Here is a 20,418-nt window from a genome sequence, read left to right as displayed (position 1 = left end):
CCAAGGACAACATGTAAGATTACTGTCATGGGAATAACTGTCAAGCTACAAAGTGTCTGTGTGTGTGTGTGTGTGTGTGTGTGTGTGTGTGTGTGTGTGTGTGTGTGTGTGTGTGTGTGTGTGTGTGTGTGTGTGTGTGTGTGTGTGTGGTGTGATAATTTATAGCTGCTTTGTGAAATGTGATAATTTTTAGGTGCTTTGTGAAATCACATATGTAGAAAAGCACATAGAATAATGTCAACAATGTGGTTTTATTGCATATTGTCAGTGACTATGTATTGCATACATGGCATGAAATGTTCCTTACAATCCTCCTAGTCATTTTTTTTTTTACTAAAGAAACGTGTGTTAATTCCACTCCGGTCATAAGTATTACCTTTCCTTTCTCAGGTCAGACTTCAATGAGGCCTATGAACAATACAAAATGTAAGTATTAAATGTTTTTTATATGTTGTTATCGTATACGAAATTGCAAATCAATAGTGTGATACAGCCAGTAATTATTAATGAGTTTTATTTGGTAATTAGCAGCAGTACAAAGTCAGCCAGAGTCCCATACGAGAAAACTGAAAAAAATGAAAGAAACGAATGCAAAGAAGGAAAAAAAAAGAGTCGTGGAGGACTGATGAGGATGCTACAGGCAGTGGTGTGGGGCCAAAAGACTGCTGACTCAACCCTTTCGGGGAGTAGAACTGCCTCAGACTCGTCAGTTCAGCCTGCTGGAGGGCTTCGGTAAGGAACTGAAAGTGTGTGTGTGTGTGTGTGTGTGTGTGTGCGTGTGTGTGTGTGTGTGTGTTTCATCATACTCATTCCATTGCATTCAGTTCCGATACATTACAGCTTTATTTACGAACGTTTCTTATCTCATCACATACGTTTTTATCAACACCTCTTATTTGCATTTCCTTATGGAATTCATGTTATCTTTTCTAAAAACCTGTTTATAGTTACACTGTGTTTAAATACAGTGAATATTTTGCAAAAATTGAGATGTACATAGAATTGCATTTTTTTTTCAAAGCCTGCAGTACTTCCCGATAAACAAATTACATTTTTATAACATGATATTGATCAATGTTTATGGAGAGAAAATTGCCTTTATTGTTAACATGACAATGTTGCCTATACTAGGATTGACTTGTTCTGCGCTGATCTGCGCTGAGTGCTAAATGCATACGTTTTTGTATGATAGGTTTGCCATCTTTGCCCTGGGCTCCACCAAGTATAAATACTACTGCCTCTTTGGAAAATATCTGTTCAGTTTATTGGAAGAATGTGGAGCGCACTCTCTTGCACCACTCACTTGTGGAGATGAACTAAACCACCAGGAACAAACCTTTAACGCCTGGGTTGACAATATTGTTAAGGTAAGCCACCATCTTTATGTAAATAAATAGTTTCTGTTTACAAACACCTGAAAACATATGCAGTGAGCCTATCTACTTGTTTGGTCTTTATCAAAGCTACTTAAATATATGTTTTTTTATACTGTTTCTATGTCATTTCTATACAATTTCATCTGAACTGAGTAGCCAGTAAGTTGATACAAGTAAGTACCAAACTATGGCTAAGTTAAAATCTATTCAAACACATCGAATGTACAATATAGGACGAATTTACTCTATGATTATGAATACTAAAATATTACAAACAGGCTTACTGAATGCTTACTGACTGCTTGTGGGGACCTGGTTGATTTTCATTCACATATGTTTGATCCTCATGTGAGCAAAACTATAAGATTACATAAACTGTCACAATAACATGTCCTGCCCTCGTACTAGGTACTCGGGGAGGAAATGCAGGTGGAGGTTGCCCAACAAAGCAGCATGATTAATGTGGAGGAGCTGACGGCTAATCGAGTGAGGCTGACATCTTCCCCCTTTACCAAAAGCTCTCTAGAGAAGAGTGAGTATCTGGATCTCTGTTAGGGAGAAAAAAAAAAAAAAAAAAAAAAAAAAAAAAAAAAAAAAAATATATATATATATATATATATATATATATATATATATATATATATATATATATATATATATATATATATATATATATATATATATATATATATATATATATATATATATATATATATATATATATATATATATATATATATGTATGTATACACACGCACACACACGTGGATACGTACGTGGATAAGGCTAATGGTTTACTAGAATTAGCTGTTAGATTAATAAATGGGTGAGTCTCAGAGCCTATCAGGAGTACGGTAGGATGCTGAATCTAATGCCTTATGTCTTGAGAGATAGCCAGGTTGAAGGCTTTTCGTAAGGTAAGTTAGTGAATAAGCGAAAGCGTTTCTTAAAGCATAAGGTAGAAAGTGGGCTAGAATATATTCTATACTTTGGAAAAAAAAAAAAAAAGACTGACATCCCCTCTTGTAATTGCTTACAGGTCTTTCACAAGTTCACAGGAAAAGCGTGTTCAGCTGTCCTGTACTGGAATCTACGATGCTCTTCGATCACGGAGACAGGTAAGTAATTAGCAAGGGTAAGACGAGTTGGAGAAAATATGGGCAGAACCTTAAAGAATAAAAAAAAAAAAAAAAACGTAGCTGAGTGGGAGAATGAAGATGGTGAACAGGGATGGCTATACTTGGCTATAACTTCAGTGTGTCTTCAGGACAAACTGTGACGCACAGGTCACAGAACATCAGTAAAGGGCATGTATAAGACGTATTTCACATAAAAATTGTGGGAACGTAATAGAAATATATTGATAAATAATCTGACAATAGACAATATATGATACATGTAAAAGAAAAGAATCCACCTCGTCAAGGCTACAATTGACGAGATAGCACAGACCCTCTCAGGAGCGCGACTGTCAGGAAAAAAAAATATACATATCTTTTTAACCTCTTCTGATTTTATATATATATATATATATATATATATATATATATATATATATATATATATATATATATATATATATATATATATATATATATATTCACAAGCAGTTGATTGATTGATTAGAAAAAAAAGTGGGGAGTGAGGCGCCGCAGCACTGCGGTCATTTCCATAGGAAGTGCGAACGCTTGTTTTATTGTTATTCTGAACTATTTGATTATTTTCTGAAATCTCTATACTATCATGTCTTTATGGAATATGTTGTTGATAAGGTTACTATTATAATTTCTGATTTTTCCATTTCTGTATTATATTTGTCAAGGCCAACAATCATTCATTTAAGTATTTTGTAATTATCAGATGGACACAGCTGCTTGTTCTTAAGGTTGGGGAAGAGGCCGAGGCCGAAGAATCATTGTATTCACCTGGTGATCATGTGGGCGTCTTCCCACACAATTCCCCTACACTAGTGTCTTCGCTTCTCAACAGGTTATCATCTCCATACTTGGGAGAGCCTGTAAAGTTGGAAGTGAGACTAGGGAAAGGTACAACTTTTCAAGATTGACTGTCGTAGTACCTAGAAGTTGTTGAATAGATCCTCTCTTTACTATGCATATAGAAAGTAACTGAATAAATGGAACTATGGAAATGGATAACTAAAAAAAAAAATATTGCGGGTATGAAATAAATAACTCACCATGAATCTTTCGTAGACATGCACTGGGAGACAGATCCTCGCCTGCCACCAGCCACGCTGCGTGAACTTTTAACGCATTATCTAGACTTGACTACACCTCCATCTCCTGCTTTTCTACTGATGCTGGCTGCTCATACCACTCACACGCCTCATGTGCGTCGCCTCACAAATCTTGCTAAGGTAAGAACAGTATGCAGTATTTGGCTGCGCATATGGTTTGCAAACTGAAAATAACGTCAAAAGTTTAAACACAGTATTGGTAGAGATACAGCGATTATTGCCATGAGATATGAACATAATGGGCGATGATGGTGATGTGACTTAAATGTAACAAGCAGGCCACATCTGCTGTGCTTCAAAACTTCCCGTGACTTTATATTACCTTGCCCTTGGCTTCCTGTTTAAAAAAAAATAGAACACCGTAATGCAGTGGCTTTGCCACCTCCTGATAATAAATTATTTTCCCCTACATAGTAATGCAAGTAACGTTGAAGCCAGACAGTAACATCGTATGACAGATTACCAATTGCTTATTCCCAGAAAAAAAAAAAAAAAAAAAAAAGATAAAAAAAAAAAATATATATATATATATATATATATATATATATATATATATATATATATATATATATATATATATATATATATATATATATATATATATATATATATATATATATATATATATATATATATATATATATATATAATTTTTTTTCCAGAAAATTTTGTACTCAAGCATGATGCAATATTTTTGCAAGATTAAACTTGCATTAGAAAACACCGCATGTTGGTAGAATAAGTATGATGCTGATATTATGCAGTATGGTTCAGTGTGGTGTGAGATGTTTGCAAGATCAAACTTGCAGCAGCTGCTGTTTGGCCAAGCTTAACAATGCTTAGTGGAAGACTGAACATGCTGAAATTCCTGAACAATTGTGACGACAAACTGTTATGTTCTGGAAATGTGCAACAAATGTGCAAGCGTTTACTTATAAATACTCTGGAACATTGTGGGAGCCACTATTTTACATACATGACACAGTGAGGGCATAGAGTGGTTTTCTTAAGTCACTTTACCTATTTGGACAAAATGTGGTATTAGTGGTTTGAATTTTACTTAGTAATGACCTCCAGCAGCTTCAGATAGCCTTGGAAATTAAATTCCAACCATAACTCAAGGTTAGGATTTGTCAGGTCAAGTGACCGGTCCCTATGGATTCGTGCGGACCCTATGGACCAAGTCTGGGATTGATTGTTGAGTTTTACTTGATTAATGGCATCTTCAAAATGGCCCCCAGCGGCCTCGGATGACTAAAGTTTATCGTACATTTTCAGTGAAATGCCTTTTTTTTTATTATCTAAAAAGACAAATTTAATAATGCTCGTAAATTCCATTACGGATAACTAACAACTAAAGGATTATTAGCCCTATATCAAATTCAAGCGAAACGTCAAATTTCTTTATATACGTAATCAATAGAACAACAACTTAACTCACACAACTTATTCCTAGTGAATCCCTATTCACCAAGCCTGTGATAGTCTACTAAAGAGTAAACATTTAAGAATGCAGCCTGAATGAAACTAGAAAAAAAAGTAAACAAACTTTCAGCAGAAAGGAAAGGTAAGTGTTGTTAGACAAAGCTAGAAGGGTTCGATCAGAGACAGTGCATGTACAAAGGCACAGTTATACAAAACAATAAGAGTGTCCCCAGCATGTCCATGAGGGTTAAGGCAGGTGAATGCAAGAAATCATCATCAGGAAGAATCTTAACAGAAGGCATGAAATAGCTGGATGACAGAGGAGATGTAAGAACACGCCCGAATCATCCAGCGGTGAATTATTATTAACAAATGTGAGGATGGAGAGTTTAGCTTTATAGCTGGATACATGAGAGAGATGCCATCAAGTTGAAAACTTGATGAGGAGGAAAAGATGAAGAATAAAAGGTGATGGAGATTATTTTTTATTTCATTTATTTACATATTTACTTCTATTTATTTATTTATCTATTTATTTATGTATTTATTTTTTTGGCTAGGTGGCATAAGTCATGTGAGGAGTTTGACTTTGAAAGTTTTTATTGAAGATGGAGAACAGTTTTGGCACGATTGTTAGCAGAAATGTGAAGCATGAATTTCATAAGATTGAAAGGACAGGTACTGTTTGTGGGCCACCTCTAGCATGAACAGAGGGAAAGCAAGCTGAGCTAAATCAACGTTTAAATATTTTATGACACGAGAAAGAGCATGGAATGTACACCTCAATGTTAAAGCAACAGTATCGTCACTGACATGGATGCAGTTGTCATTCCGTGGAAAAATCGATATAATGCATTCTTAGATATCTTTTATTTGCGGGAGCAGAATTCCAGAAGCACCTTCTCTTTAGAGGACCCTGAGATGAAATGGAACGATTAGACACGATCATATATGGGATTATTATAGGAACAGCCTGAAACAGAGGACATAGTGACAAATTTAGCAGAATGTTTAGATATTAGAAAAACGTCAAGAATGTTAGGCGTATCTACAAAACTGTAGGGTGCTACACTAATTACTATACGTCTTAAGGCATAGCAAAGTCAATGGCTAGTTCACCACAATGGTCAGTGACGGGAAATAAAAGTCAAAGCTTGTGGTGAACACTGAAGTCTCCAAGACTGGAATCTCCACGATAGGGAAATGAGCCAAAATGTGATGCACTTGGAAGTTTAATAGTTTAAGGATTTTAGATTGTTAAGAGGGGACATTCGCAGCACAGACTAATCTAATTTGACTCTGAATTCTAAGTCAAACGGCAGAAAATCCGGAAGACTCAAGAGCACGGGCACGAGACTATGTTATGTTGTTATGCCCGTAGAGACAACATCCAGATTCTTTTATTCAAAGTGAAGATAGAAAAGTAGGAGGGAACAGAGAAGAGCTGCCGTCAGTAGCGTCAGGCACTTTTGTTTCAGCGTGGAACAGAAGAGGTTTACAGGGTAGAGGAAAATGTTTTATGCGGATGTTAATGTTGTTGAGGAATGTGAAGACACTTTGGGTCGATATCAAAAGTGCGATCCAATCTGCGGTACATCTCAAATCGGGAGTTACCTTTACAGGCTGTGATTATCTTCTTGTGTTGTGAAATACAAAGGAAAACGTTCAGGGAGGTCAGAATTCTGTCCGAGACAAGTTGGAAGTACCCACCTATGTTGTTATGAAACCTCCCTTAAAGTAATTACCATTTCTGTGGATCAAAGATAAGGTTGAGAGTGGAGAGTTGTCTGTGAATCTTTTTAATAAGGACAAAGTAAAAACTTTAGATCACCAAGAAGTCAAAGCAATAGAAAGGTAGTTTCAGGAATTGGAACCATCACCTTTTTTAGGGACAGGTTAAACGTAAAGAAACAAAGAAAGGTATATGTAGACAGGCAGAGCAGGAGTTTGATTAATCAAGGTGCAAGCACATAAGTACAGTTTCTGTGAAAGATGGGAGGTACTTCGGAGATATTCCGTCGGGTCCAAGAGCCTTCCAAGGGTTAAGGCCAGAGGGCATGAAAACACCATTACGAGAAATCATAATGTCAGGCGGTCTTGGTGAAGGACTGATAACCCCAGAATCACGCACAGTATTGAGTTTTTAGCAAAGCTCTGAACAAAGATTCAGCGTTAGAGATAGGTGAGGTAGCAGTGGCGCCATCTGGGTGAAATAAAGAAGAGAAAGAGGAAAAACAAGTTGGTGGATATTTTTGAGTACGTGTCAAAAGTCACGATGGGATGGGATGGGTAATTTGGATGTTTTTTTGTCTACTTCTATACTTCAGGACTATAAGAAATACCAGGAGTGGAGGGCTTGGAAGTGGCCCAACGTGCTGGAGGTACTGGAGGAGTTTTCAAGCGTAAGGGTGGACGCAGGGGTATTAGTGGCTGCTTTGCCTCTCCTGCAGCCACGTTACTATTCCATCAGCTCATGTCCAGCCTTCCACCGAGGCGAACTACACCTCACACTTTCTGGAGTTCAGTACTGCACCCAGGGTAGAGTATTGCGCTACAATTACCTTATCATTATTACAATTCGTATTATATATATATATATATATATATATATATATATATATATATATATATATATATATATATATATATATATATATATATATATATATATATATATATATATATATATATATATATATCCAGCATTTTTCATCACGTCTCTCTTTTATCCTAATGGAACGAACAACTGTCATCTCCTTTACTTGTAGCTCGAGCTGAATTTTACATTTCTGAGACTTTTACAGGCAACTCATCATTGAGCTTCTTCCTACTTCACCTTCATACTTTGACGATACTGCATATTGTACCTGCTACTGAGATTCTCTGTAATCATGTTTTCTGTGACTTCCTTGGGCTTGATCTTCGTAAGGCCTGCGGTCCTGAAGGACTCCTCGTTCTATTGTATCTGATAAGACTTCTTTGTCTATCAACATCCACTTTTCTTTCTTGCTGGGAATTTGTTTACGTTCAATTTCTTCTTAAGAGGGATTATCCCTGCAATCATTCGAGCTAAATGATATTGCTTTTGAATTTGTGTGTTTCTAAAGCTTCTGAATGAGACTTTAGCAGGGAGATTCCTGAGCTCATAGGTAAATTTTTAAACATCAGTTTGGTCACACCCTTCATTCTGACAGTTAATATGAATTTCATAAAGGAAGATACACTAGTAATTTCCTATCTCTTACGGGTTTCGGTGAGACCTTTGTTATCAAAACTCTGGATAGAGTTTGGCATAAAACTTAGATTTTTAAACTTGGGTCACACAGTTTCGATCAACCTCTGGTTTAATTTCTGAATGATGTGTTACTGCTGCAGTGTTGGACAATCATTCTTCCACTATAGCTTTTAATGGTAGTTTCAAACAGGGCTCTGGCCTATCACCCACTCTTTCATTCATAAATGCTATCAACGAAACGTCTTGTCCGATCTTCTCTGATGACTCGGACCTGCATTTCTCGACTTCATTTGTCAGGCGACCAACTAATCAAAATTGAAGACACGAATCCTTAACTTCTGATCTTTTTATAATTTCTGAATATGGAAAGACATTAAAATGTTCAGTGCATCAAAACTAGATTCCTTCAGATATTTACCAGGAGCAACCTTCCCGATAGTTAACCAGTCTTCACTGACACTCAGCTATTCTCCTCTCGTATACTGAACATACATGGGATGCCTGTTTTTAAGTCTCATCTCTTAATAGAAAAAGAAAAACTTTTTCGAAGTCAGATAAGTAAGGTGTTTAAAGTTAACTTTCAATCATACCATTTTTTTTCCATTGAAATGTTGTTCTCAAATCTTCCTCCCTAATATATTATTATTTGGCTCATTTGCTTGGTTTTTTTTTTTTCTTTCTCTGCGAGTACAACGTATTTTTGAGGGGAATAGGTGGAGATGGCAATTAGAACAGTCTAGTCTAACATCATCACCAAGGTGGTTAATGGAATATTTGTATTGGAATTAAAAGTTTTTGATCATTTGTGCTTAACTGAAAAAAAAAGGACCAACTGAACATATAAAAAGGAAATGGATTTAAAGCACATACTAAAAAAAAAAAAAAATGACGGGCTTCTTACAAATTCAATCTGTTAGCTACAGCGTCCGTGGGATAAGACAGGATGGGTTTGTACTACTTTCTTCAACCTCTACGTGCCAATCTATCTTCACTATAGATGCCTAACTAATCTTTTCCACGTATTATTAGTTCTTAATGATAAAAAAAAAGTTTTCTTCAATTACTTAGCAATGTTGTATCTTGCATTTAAGTAATTTGGCATTCACTGATTTATACTTTCTGTTGTGACAGACGGCACCGGGCCAGTTCACCGTGGCGTGACAACGGGGTACCTGAAGGAAGTGACACCTGGAAATCAAGTACACTTATTCTTTAAAAGGTGAATATGTTTTAAGTGTATAAGCGTGGTACATCGTCCTCCCATCCTGCCTCCTGCAGGATGGGATATGGTGTGAAGGAGTCACATCTTGCAGCTTCGCCGCTTATTTAATGCAGACAATACAGGGTGCGCTCACTTCCTTAGTCAAGTGCTGAACTCCCTCTAGCCAATTCTGGGACCCTTAATTTACTTAGTCCACACCGAGGGGCGCCCACCATTCAAGTGCAAATACTTCAGTCATGTGATGTAAGACAAAAGGGTGTGAGGATGATAAATGGTGAAAGGTGTGAGTCCGACACCCCTAGGGAAGTCAAGTGGCGTGAATCAGCGCCCACACGGGAACATGCGTCCACGTAATCGCGTGCGTAAAATATGTACAATAAATAATATATGGTACATAAGTTTTAATTGCTCAGAACAAATACTGGTTAATGTTCTGATCATAGATATAGAAATTGTGGCGTACAAGTCAAAAAATGGAGCGAGGCTGGAAGGAGCAACCTTAGTTGTCGCCTCTTTAGCCAGCCTATTGGCCTTCTCATTCCAGAAAATCCCACTTGTGCCGTGGCCTAGAAATCCAACGTGGTAAAGGTAGAGTGACTCAAGAACTGATAAGATAAGAAGAAGGACTAAAGAATTCCACTGTAGAAAGAACGCTAAAAGCTGTAAAAGATGAGATGGGAAGAGTAAAAATAATTCTTAATTCTAGGGTAATGGCGAACATTTCTCCCACAAAAACAGAAAAAAACACCGAGGAAGCTACCGCCTCGACAGAATGAGGGGAAGATAATACCATATCCGACCCCAGCATTAGACTTTGAACCAACTTTAAATACAGGGATGGAGTCAGAAAGTGTGGAACAGTGTTCTGAGAAAGATGCCTGGGACTCGTTATCCGGTAACACGTTCTTGTTAGCAATAGTAAGGCCGCATATAAGAAGATGGGGGAATCGCCAGTAACCAACTTCAGGAAACCAACTGGGGCATGCAGGAAGGGAAGGTACATTCAATGCCACTTTAGTAGATGCTACCCTAAAACCGAAAGGTTTAGGGAAACTTTGGTGAGACACATACATAGTTGAGAACATGAATCGTGGGAGACTGACACACAAGAAGCTGACTCAGGAAGGCGCCGAAGTTGATACCAGCACCTCAACAATAAGGACTGGCTATGCAAATCCAATGGAAGGACACCAGCATCCGCCACTAAACTAGAGGTTGGGGATGAGCGGAATGCACCAGTTGCCAAGCGAAGACCGGCATGGTGCACTGAGTTCAACACACGAAGTCGTGTCTCAGTAGCAGAGGAATAAATATCACAACCATACTCCAACTTAGAATAAGAGTTCGGTGCAAGAGGAGGAGGGTCAGTCTGTCAGCGCCTTCATACAAGCTGCCTTAATATAATAATAATAACAAACAGACCGGCAAGAAAGTATGCTTGATCGGGAATATAGAAGCAGAAGCAGAAGCAGGAGCAGGAGCGGGTGGCTGAGGCAATGGTGGCGGTGAGCATCACAGGCCAGGAGGGAGTACAGCACAGGCTGACAAGGGCAGGCAGACAGAAGAACAAGCCTGACCAGAAGCCCATATGCAACAGCAAAAGGGACTGTAGAAGTGAAGGGCCTAACAGCAGGGTCAGCAGCAGACAGCAGGGTTGGAAGCTAAGGGACAACAGATGTGGTAAACGACAAGTGTGGACCGTGCAGCAGGAAAAAACCGCGAGCAAGAAGCCCAGCAAGGTCAGTAAAAAAAGCCACCCATGCAACTAACATTCAGCAAAGACTTCTGACCACTGGAACATAGAGGGCGATTGTGGTGGGTGGCATGGCGGTGAAGAGGAGACTGCGTGAGGTAGAGAACAAAGGCGGCGTGTTGCGGAGTAACTTCGCAGGCAGCAGGCAACCACCACGCAAAGTCTCTCAGGCAGGACCACAGAAGACTTGCAGAAAACAACAGGTGGAAAGATTATGCTGCAAAGCTCAAAAAGACACTCAGCAAGCAGGCCTGAAGAGTAGCAAGCAGTCAGCAAAAGCAGAAGCCAGGAGGCGATGGAGTGCGGCCAAGAGGAAAGGCAGCGAATACGGGAAGGTGTGGCGGAGGAAGGCTACTCAACACGACAGCCGAAGGAAGCCTCCAGAAAGCCACAGCAAGGCCACAAGATAGCAAGTAGCAGGGACATTCAGAAGGACTGGACTGCCAGGCTGGAGAGGCGAAGTGCCAGGGTGGCGGCTGGGAGAGGCGTCACAGCAGAGGCCACCGGAATCAAAGCAGTCACTTATGGCACTGGGAGTTGTCTACCGCTGGCACCAATATGTCCCTGGGGCGCAGGGTTCTGCGGCGTTGTCACCATGTGTTCCGGGGCCTCAGGGTTCTATGGCGCTGCCACCATGTGTTCCGGGGGCGCAGGGTTCTGCGGCTCTACCACCATGTGTTCTGGGGGCTCAGAGTTCTATGGCGCTGCCACCATGTGTTCCGGGGCTCAGGGTTCTGCGGCACTGCCACCATGTGTTCCAGGGGCTCAGGGTTCTATGGCGCTGCCACCATGTGTTCCGAGTATCTCACCATTGCAATCATGTGTTCCGAGTATCCCGCCGTTGCCAAAGTGTTCCGGGTATAGAGGAAACACTGGCGAAGACTATATTAAATCAATAATCAATAAAACTGGACTGTACAGGTTAGACCGTTAGCGGATAGCAGCCACACGTCCGACATGGACGACATGGCGACATGGGCCGACGCCGACTGACTTTACCTTGTTACGATGGGCTGCCAGAAGCAGCTTACAAAGAACGAAGGCTAACACAAGGGGATCCGCGCAGTCGCCGGACACCGCAACAAGGAGACAAATATCCTTTAGATACAGAGCACATCGTACAGATCTATGCTATGTTCCCCAAATGTAAACAACGCTGTTCACTTTACGGTAAAGACACACAGTTAATTGAATAAAAGGCGGCTCCTGGATACTGCACTTTCTCGACAATCAGTTCTCTGCGTGAAAGCTCATTTATACATATTGTGTCCACAGTGGTTGATACCTAGTTTACATACGAAATCTTGTTCTAAAAGCTAAAATACATAGGTTAATTCGTGCTGTCCATTTGTGCACCTTTATTGTTTTCTGTTATTCTGCAATTGTAGGAAAACATCAGAAATCATCGGTTCACATAATTATGATATTTTACTTCCACAGTGCACCCACTTTCCACCTCCCAGAAGACTTGTCCCTTCCCATCATTATGGTTGGGGCAGGCAGCGGCGTGGCTCCACTTAGAGGATTCTGGCAACACTATCACTACTTGAGGAGGACAAAAGGTGAACTTAATAGATAAAGTAAAGCTAACCTAACAAGACCGAGGGAATGGTCTTTACTCTCCCTGAATCCATATTGCTGTATTCTTCAATACATCCACACAACATAATGTCTCTTGGACTCTACAAAAGGACAAAGACTACTTTTGTGTTATAACACCTACTATCCTGTCACTCATTGGCACTTCATACTGGTGAGAATGTGATATATGAAAAGTAAATATTTAAAAGATAAAACTAAACTGTAATTTTATAATTTGCAGAAATCTTACAAAGTCAGTATTTAAAGACCGTTTGTTATTTACATAAAGTGTGTGTGTGTGTGTGTGTGTGTGTGTGTGTGTGTGTGTGTGTGTGTGTGTGTGTGTGTGTGTGTGCGCGCGTGAGGTGGCTTTTTACTGGACCGAAGCAATTTTTTTTCCCAAATTCTTACTGGGAGTCACGAATTATATATCAGAAAAAAAAGAGTCCATTGAATGAGATTTTTTTTTTTTTTTTCTAAGAAGTTAATGCCTGTCATGAATGAAAATGAATTGCGTGCAAGGTGGGAAGGTTGAATTTCCATTTGATCAGAAAAAATTGTTTGGCACTCTTTAGAACCTCACTGAAATAGCATGTCCTTCCAGGTGTGACGACGGGATCCCTCACCTTGTACTACGGATGCCGCACTGAGGAGGAGGATTTGTTTAACCAGGAAAAATGGAACATGGTGAGGCAAGGTGGCCTGACTCGCCATCGTGTGGCTCTTTCAAGGACACCTCACTTGCCCAAGGTGTGTGTGTGTGTGTGTGTGCATATTTGTAGCTTAGACATTTTCCTCAGATATATAATTATCTGTCATGCCCTCCTTTCGAATATCATGAAAAACAACGGGAAAATTATTTGAATGCAAGATGAATTGGCCATAAGGACCCATCACTAGATATTAAAACCTTGACAAAATATTCTAGGTAAAGTCTGACATGTTACCAATCAAGTGAAGATGATCACCAAAGCCAAAGTGACATTTGGTCACCTTTATATTGTTTTCAAGTCAGAAAGTCAGTTGCTGTACCTGTAAAGTTAGTCTCTCTCTCTCTCTCTCTCTCTCTCTCTCTCTCTCTCTCTCTCTCTCTCTCTCTCTCTCTCTCTCTCTCTCTCTCTCTCTCTCTCTCTCTCTCTCTCTCTCTCTCTCTCTCTCTCTCTCTCTCTCTCTCTCTCTCTCTCTCTCTCTCTCTCTCTCTCTCTCTCTCTCTCTACACGCATGTGTGTGTGTGTGTGTGTGTGTGTGTGTGTGTGTGTGTGTGTGTGTGTGTGTGTGTGTGTGTGTGTGTGTGTGTGTGTGTGTTTAGGTGCGTACACTTACTTACTTAAACACATCTATGCCATTCTGTATTTTAATAATCTTTTGCATGCCTACATACAGATGTACGCTCAGGATCTCCTGCGTGTGTACAGTAAGGAGGTATACAAAGAGCTGGTAGAGGAAGGTGGACACCTCTATGTCTGCGGTAGCCAAGCACTTTCAGATGGCGTGTCATCAGCCTTGCAAAACATCTTAATGGAGCAGGGACGCTTAACTACCCAACAGTCTGCTGTCCTGCTCGCCAGCCTGAAGGTGAGGTCTGGTTTGAGGATATTTTTCATAGAAAGGTACAATTGCTCATATTTTCCCCCTAACTGGGCAACTAATGGTAATGATCTTATGTTTGATCTTCGATGATATATTTGATAGATTTTTGTTCAGACACGGAAAATGCTTATCTTCAATATAGAATCCTAGGAAAAGAGAAAGCCTTTCTCTTTACCTTGACAGAATTTATACGTTCAAGGAGTTTCGATACCTTAAGATCGTATAGCAGGACATCATTCACACACACATGATTATACACGCTACGTGTCGTTGCTGACCCATAACGGCTGCTGACTTTCGAAGGAAACCAAAACCTCGTGCAACAAAAGTTTAAAAATAGACGTGCAGTATTTACGAAGGAAAGGGAGTCAGTTTATAATCATTGGCGCGCTTGCTGTGGAGGCTTCCAACATTATTGCTCCTGTCGTCATCAGTGTATGAAGTAGTTAGTAACTAGCGTATTTCAGTTTGATGACGATAGTGTTATCCAGAGAGAGAGAGAGAGAGAGAGAGAGAGAGAGAGAGAGAGAGAGAGAGAGAGAGAGAGAGAGAGAGAGAGAGAGAGAGAGAGAGAGAGAATCCAGGATAATGAACAATTCATACAATAAATGACAACACCCGTCCTCCATAAATCTACTGTTCCATCACTGTGTATTGAACAGCTTTTAAAAGGAACAGTTGCTCTCCTCAACTTTATATTATAGTATTCTTCAATTCTGAGCAGAGTGGACATATTTTTCTGTTTTATTAATTTCTTGAGCTGCTTACAATTGCACAACAGGAAAAGAAAAGTTAATACATTTGTAAAGACCTGAATGAAACTTTCATAAGACTTTCTTTGGTGTGCTTATCATATGAATCGCTGAATCGTAGTAAAAAAAAAATGTAAAAGAAGAAAGAAAAGAAAAGTGACGATGTGAAAAAATAATCAGCACAGATTACAGGATACAAGAAAACTGAGGACACTCCTTGCCACACATGCCACAGAATGGATTCTTTTTTTTTTTGTTATGGATGTCATTGATGATGGAAGTCATCATGGTAATCTTGAAAAGGATGATGATACTAACCAAGTCGTCTCCTCCACAGGGTGAAGGTCGTTACCACGAGGACATCTTCAGCACTCGACTTGCCTAACAACGGTACCCGACGGTCACAATTGTGGCCAAGGTTGCCCATAGTCGTGCAATCCTTTTTCACTGTTAGTTATCTATGTACGTTACCTTTGCATTGCTGTTAGATCATATAATGCTACAGATATTTCTTTCATGGCGATTCAGTTTACTGATGGTGCACAGATTTTTTTCTACACATAAATGCGATTATGTATTATGATATGATGTATTTCTTGTAAGGTGTTCTAATTATATTGTGGTGCATCCCCACTATTGAGAACTCCATTTCTACATTATGATGTTATTCTGTACTACATATTATGTAAACATACTATATATTTATAGCAATTATACGTATTGCAACTAGATCAGATTGTTAGATATTTAGATTCTGTCGTTTACGGAGTGACAGTTTTCATAGCAAAACACAAACGTGAACAAGTATATGCTTCTTGAATAGAAACTCAGTATTTTTGTTTTTTACATACAATAATTTTAAGACATACACAATATACGATCCAGTGGTATAATCATAACACGCTCTGCTCACTATCAAGAAGTCCTGGGTTGCAGTCACAAGCCGGGTGGAGGCAAATTATATCGTGACCTTGCATCTCCCAAAGAACGGAACTGAAACGTCGTGGTTTTGTTTTTTGTTACTACTATTGAAGCAAGTTATGATGATAGTGTATTATGAAAACTGGAAAACTGTGTATATGGCTTTAGTGACGCATCTAAAAAGGGGCACCTCATAGCAAAACCTCTTCTGTTAAAAGTCCGGTACAATCACTAGAAAACTAACTTGCAACATTCTATAGGCGTTATGGAGGAGGATCATGTGGTAAGTTTGTGAAGCATGTTGATTATTTCTGTTGGGGAGGAACAAAGAAATTTGAGAGAGCGGTCATTGCTAAAAAAAAAAAAAAAAAAAAAAAGCAGCAAAATAATACCATTTTCAGATACATTGGGCTGAATATTATACAGAACGAACATTGTATCAAACTTTAACAAAATAAGAATGTAAGAATGTTAAGTGTAATGAAGAAAAGCTTTATGAATCTGTCATAATTATGATGTTCTAGAAATGTTGTAATGTAAGTAATCCTGAAGTAGATCTCACTGTAGCAAATAAATGTCAAATGAAATTGTGTACTATTGAGGGTTTAATACTTCCTCGGACTAGGTGATACGTATGATGTAGTATATAGGGAAGCTTTCCGTGCTGGTCTCACTGATGGCTTTAGTAATGCTAGGGGCTTTGTGATTTTCCTTGTGGGTGAAAATGGAAATTGTTGTCCTTCGTACTGGGAAGCAAAAATAAGGAGAGCACCCTCGCGGCAGAAACATTGCCGTGAGGAACGGAACTAAGACGTCCCTTCCCCCGCAAAGCATCCCAGCCCAACCATCCAACTCCGGACGACATTAAAAGGTGGCCCTTCTGGCGGACGGCACCGTTATCTCGTACTGGCATCTTAATTGCGGGAACCCTTTTTGTTTGGTGCCCCACTAGCGACCTTGCTATAGCATGGTAGCCCTCTCTCCTTAAGTAGAACACAGCAGAGTCAGAAGCTCCCCTCTGGCCTGGCTCATAGGGACACGCAAGCCCCCCCTGCGACGATAAGGCTGTTCCTACTAAGAGGGCAGTTCGAGGGAGTGATGACGGATGTGCCAGGCAGCAGCTGACGTCCCATAAAATAGTAGTGTCCACGGAGGAATTTCCTCGCAGCCCGTGATCAAGCTGCCCTATCTCGAAGCGGAACTTCTACTACTCACATACTCATCTGCCAAGGGGTTGGAAGCGTTGTTATTCCATAAGAAACCAGTGGCGTACGCTAGCCGTAAGTTACTTCCTCGAGAGCAAAGGCATGCAGTAGTGGAAAAAGAATGTTTGGCAATCATGTGGAGAATACAGAAATTTGTGCCTTATTTATATGGAAACAAGTCTGTATTGCAAGTTGATCATAAACCCTTAGCTTATCTGCACAGTACCAAGGAGACCCAATGCTGATGAGATGGGCGCTGTTGCTTCAGCCATATTTTGCACATGTGAAATACATAAAGTATTCTGAGAACGTAGGTGCTGCCTTCATGATCAGGCTATAATGTGTGTGTGTTCATTTATATAATAGATTAGATTCTCGCTGTGATTCGGTTAACACCATATCACTGATTAAGGTACTGGGATCGATAAGATAACATTACTCAGGCCACTGCTTCGTTGTTCTCGTCCGACCACACACCATCTCTGACGTCTCCACATCAAGTTATAATATTCATTTATTTGAATAGTGCGATCTGTTTTCCAGGTAAGACTCTGATATTCTGTTCATAACTATGCATATATTTAAGGTATGTGATGTTTTCGGTATCATTGTGTTAATCTCTATTTTTTATAAGTACGTAGCCATCAGTTTCTCTTTCAACATAGACTCCAGACTGAAATATCTATTAATACAGATCTATGATATTGTACTTTGTTATACATACTGTACCTCTCTGTCAAGAATTTTTTTTGTTTGTTTTATTTCAGGTAATCATCTAAAGAGCAAACACACACACACACACACACACACACACACACACACACACACACACACACACACACACACACAAAAAAAAAAAAAAAAAAAAAAAAGTTCCGGAAGCGCTAAATCAATTTAAATATCTAGGTGTTTTATTACTATTTTCTTAAAGTAATACAATAAAGATAACGATGGAGACAAGCTGTAATTGTACGTATAGCATGAGGACAGGCCTTGTTTAACTAAGGTTTAGAAGGTTTAGGGCGAGAGAACGAGTGAGGTATGTACGCCTCCATATACATGTCATTTCCCTTTTACAGAGATGCCACGCCTTAGTCAGGCACAAATTGCTGAAGCTAAAGAATGCTACTCTATTTATGGAAGAAGAGACGGTATCCCCATATCAGAACTAGGGAATGCCTTACGATCCCTCGGCATAAACCCAACCAACGCGGAAATCAAGAGCATAGTTGCCGAAATCGGATCACCCACATCGGTTGATTACGAAATGTTCATGGTAAGTATATACACATCTATGTATTAAGCACTATATGCATTTTCACAGCAAATGGTTAATCACCAGACGGTGTTAATTCATTGTGTTTTTGACTCCAGTTTTGCATTTTTTTTTTTTTTTTTTTTTACAAATTTCTCCTCTCATTTCTCTTTTTTTCTTCTTCTTATTGTTATTACTATTATTATTATTATTATTATTATTATTATTATTATTATTATTATCATTATTATTATTATTATTATTTCTATTATTATTTTTCTTCTCCTGTTTCTTCCTTTTCCTCCTCCTCCTCCTCCTCCTTCTCCTCTTCTTCTTCTTTCGCCAAGTTATAAACTACTAGAATTTTTTATATATAAAAATGCACGATCGATAATAATAATAATAATAATAATAATAATAATAATAATAATAATAATAATAATAATAATAATAACAATGGTAATGATAATTATATATATATATATATATATATATATATATATATATATATATATATATATATATATATATATATATATATATATATATATATATATATATATATATATATATATAATCTATTTTTTCTTCTTTGAATACCTTTGCTCCCAGTTGCTTTTATTTTTGTTAAGCTTTCTTTAACGTAATTCGTGTGTTCAAGTCGCGCTCAGCGTGAAGTCTTTACACTGTCAGACGTCACTGCCCTTGTGAGAAATGGGTGAGGGTTTCAGTTAGCTGATGCGGCCATAACCCTAGCTTGGTCCATATTTCAATGAACCTTACCTACCACATTCCCTCCCAAGGTGTGTGTGTGTGTGTGTGTGTGTGTTGCTGTTGTTGTCGTTGTTGTTGTTGTTGAATATGAAACGGTAATAAGATTACTTCTTGCAGACCGTACTGAACAAAGACTTCCCTCCTGCGGACTCTCCTGACGAAATTCGGGAGGCTTTTGGTGTGTTCGACAAGGATGGCAATGGTCACATCTCTGCCACCGAACTGAAGCACGTCCTGATGACTATGGGAGAAAAGCTCTCACAGGATGAAGTGGACATCATGATCCGCGAAGCAGACATTGATGGTGATGGACATATACACTACGAACAATTCGTGCGCATGATGACGCAAAAATAATAGAATAACAATTTTAATTAGTTGATGCGAATGATGATGCGAAAACAATACAGTAAAAATTTCAATCCGATTGTTGTAGATTGACTTTGGAGCAAAACGCTAAATTCCTGTAGCATTAATAATTAAATAAAAATTTTATACTTATAATTTCGCTACAGACTAATTTTTTTCTACAAAACATTTTTGAAAATCTCTCTCTCTCTCTCTCTCTCTCTCTCTCTCTCTCTCTGAATGGCTGATTAGAAGACGATTATAATTTAAATGATTATGTAACTCAGGTAATGATCAATAAATGAATGAATTAACGACAAATTGATTATCCCACGAACAAGGACGGTTTAGTTTGGAATAAAGTTTACGTCTTATTTTGCTGGTTATCCTGGTTATATATCATTGTCTGCAACATATCAACTTACATACTAACATACGTATTACATCTTAAGTATACATTAACCCTAAGGAAGTATCTCACACATTGATAATTGACTGCCACTTGTCACCGATCAACCTGAAAGACTAGGCCCGGTGTCGTGCCCGTTGTTGTCCCTTTGTTCGTGGTTGTCATTCTTTGTTTACAAACAAAAGCCTGCCTGCTGTGAACACTTTGTATGGTCTATTTCATCCCAATATTTGGTTAATCAGACATTTCCGTATAAGGGGACAGCTACTAACATGACACCGGGACTCGAACTTGGGCCTTCTCGGTTGTGAGCCC

The 20,418-nt window shown here is 38.9% G+C and overlaps 3 protein-coding genes across 3 annotated transcripts in view; 2 read left to right on the top strand and 1 right to left on the bottom strand.

Moving 5' to 3' along the window:
- Nucleotides 1-16,700, top strand: part of LOC135098061 (nitric oxide synthase, salivary gland-like) — a 40,152-nt gene extending 23,452 nt beyond the window's left edge. The window contains exons 13-26 of the mRNA XM_064000271.1: nt 1-13; nt 391-426; nt 529-732; nt 1,193-1,367; nt 1,785-1,908; nt 2,416-2,494; nt 3,237-3,421; nt 3,590-3,753; nt 7,386-7,596; nt 9,425-9,512; nt 12,709-12,830; nt 13,454-13,599; nt 14,233-14,424; nt 15,529-16,700. The exon at nt 1-13 is cut by the window's left edge and continues 91 nt beyond it. Of these exons, the coding sequence (XP_063856341.1) occupies nt 1-13; nt 391-426; nt 529-732; nt 1,193-1,367; nt 1,785-1,908; nt 2,416-2,494; nt 3,237-3,421; nt 3,590-3,753; nt 7,386-7,596; nt 9,425-9,512; nt 12,709-12,830; nt 13,454-13,599; nt 14,233-14,424; nt 15,529-15,576 (1,787 nt within the window). The 3' untranslated portion in view covers nt 15,577-16,700. The remainder of the gene's footprint in view (nt 14-390; nt 427-528; nt 733-1,192; nt 1,368-1,784; nt 1,909-2,415; nt 2,495-3,236; nt 3,422-3,589; nt 3,754-7,385; nt 7,597-9,424; nt 9,513-12,708; nt 12,831-13,453; nt 13,600-14,232; nt 14,425-15,528) is intronic.
- LOC135098040 (apolipoprotein D-like) overlaps nt 1-20,418 on the bottom strand; it is a 78,130-nt gene that overhangs the window by 54,750 nt on the left and 2,962 nt on the right. The window lies entirely within an intron of this gene.
- LOC135098037 (calmodulin-like) lies at nt 17,734-20,008 on the top strand. Its single transcript, XM_064000221.1, has 3 exons — nt 17,734-17,860; nt 18,397-18,593; nt 19,464-20,008. The coding sequence occupies exons 2-3, from the start codon at nt 18,399-18,401 to the stop codon at nt 19,701-19,703; spliced, it is 435 nt and encodes a 144-aa protein (XP_063856291.1). The 5' UTR covers nt 17,734-17,860; nt 18,397-18,398; the 3' UTR covers nt 19,704-20,008.

Source organism: Scylla paramamosain, chromosome 4, assembly GCF_035594125.1.
Source record: "Scylla paramamosain isolate STU-SP2022 chromosome 4, ASM3559412v1, whole genome shotgun sequence".
Taxonomy (NCBI): domain Eukaryota; kingdom Metazoa; phylum Arthropoda; class Malacostraca; order Decapoda; family Portunidae; genus Scylla; species Scylla paramamosain.
This window is presented reverse-complemented; position numbering and strand designations above follow the sequence as displayed.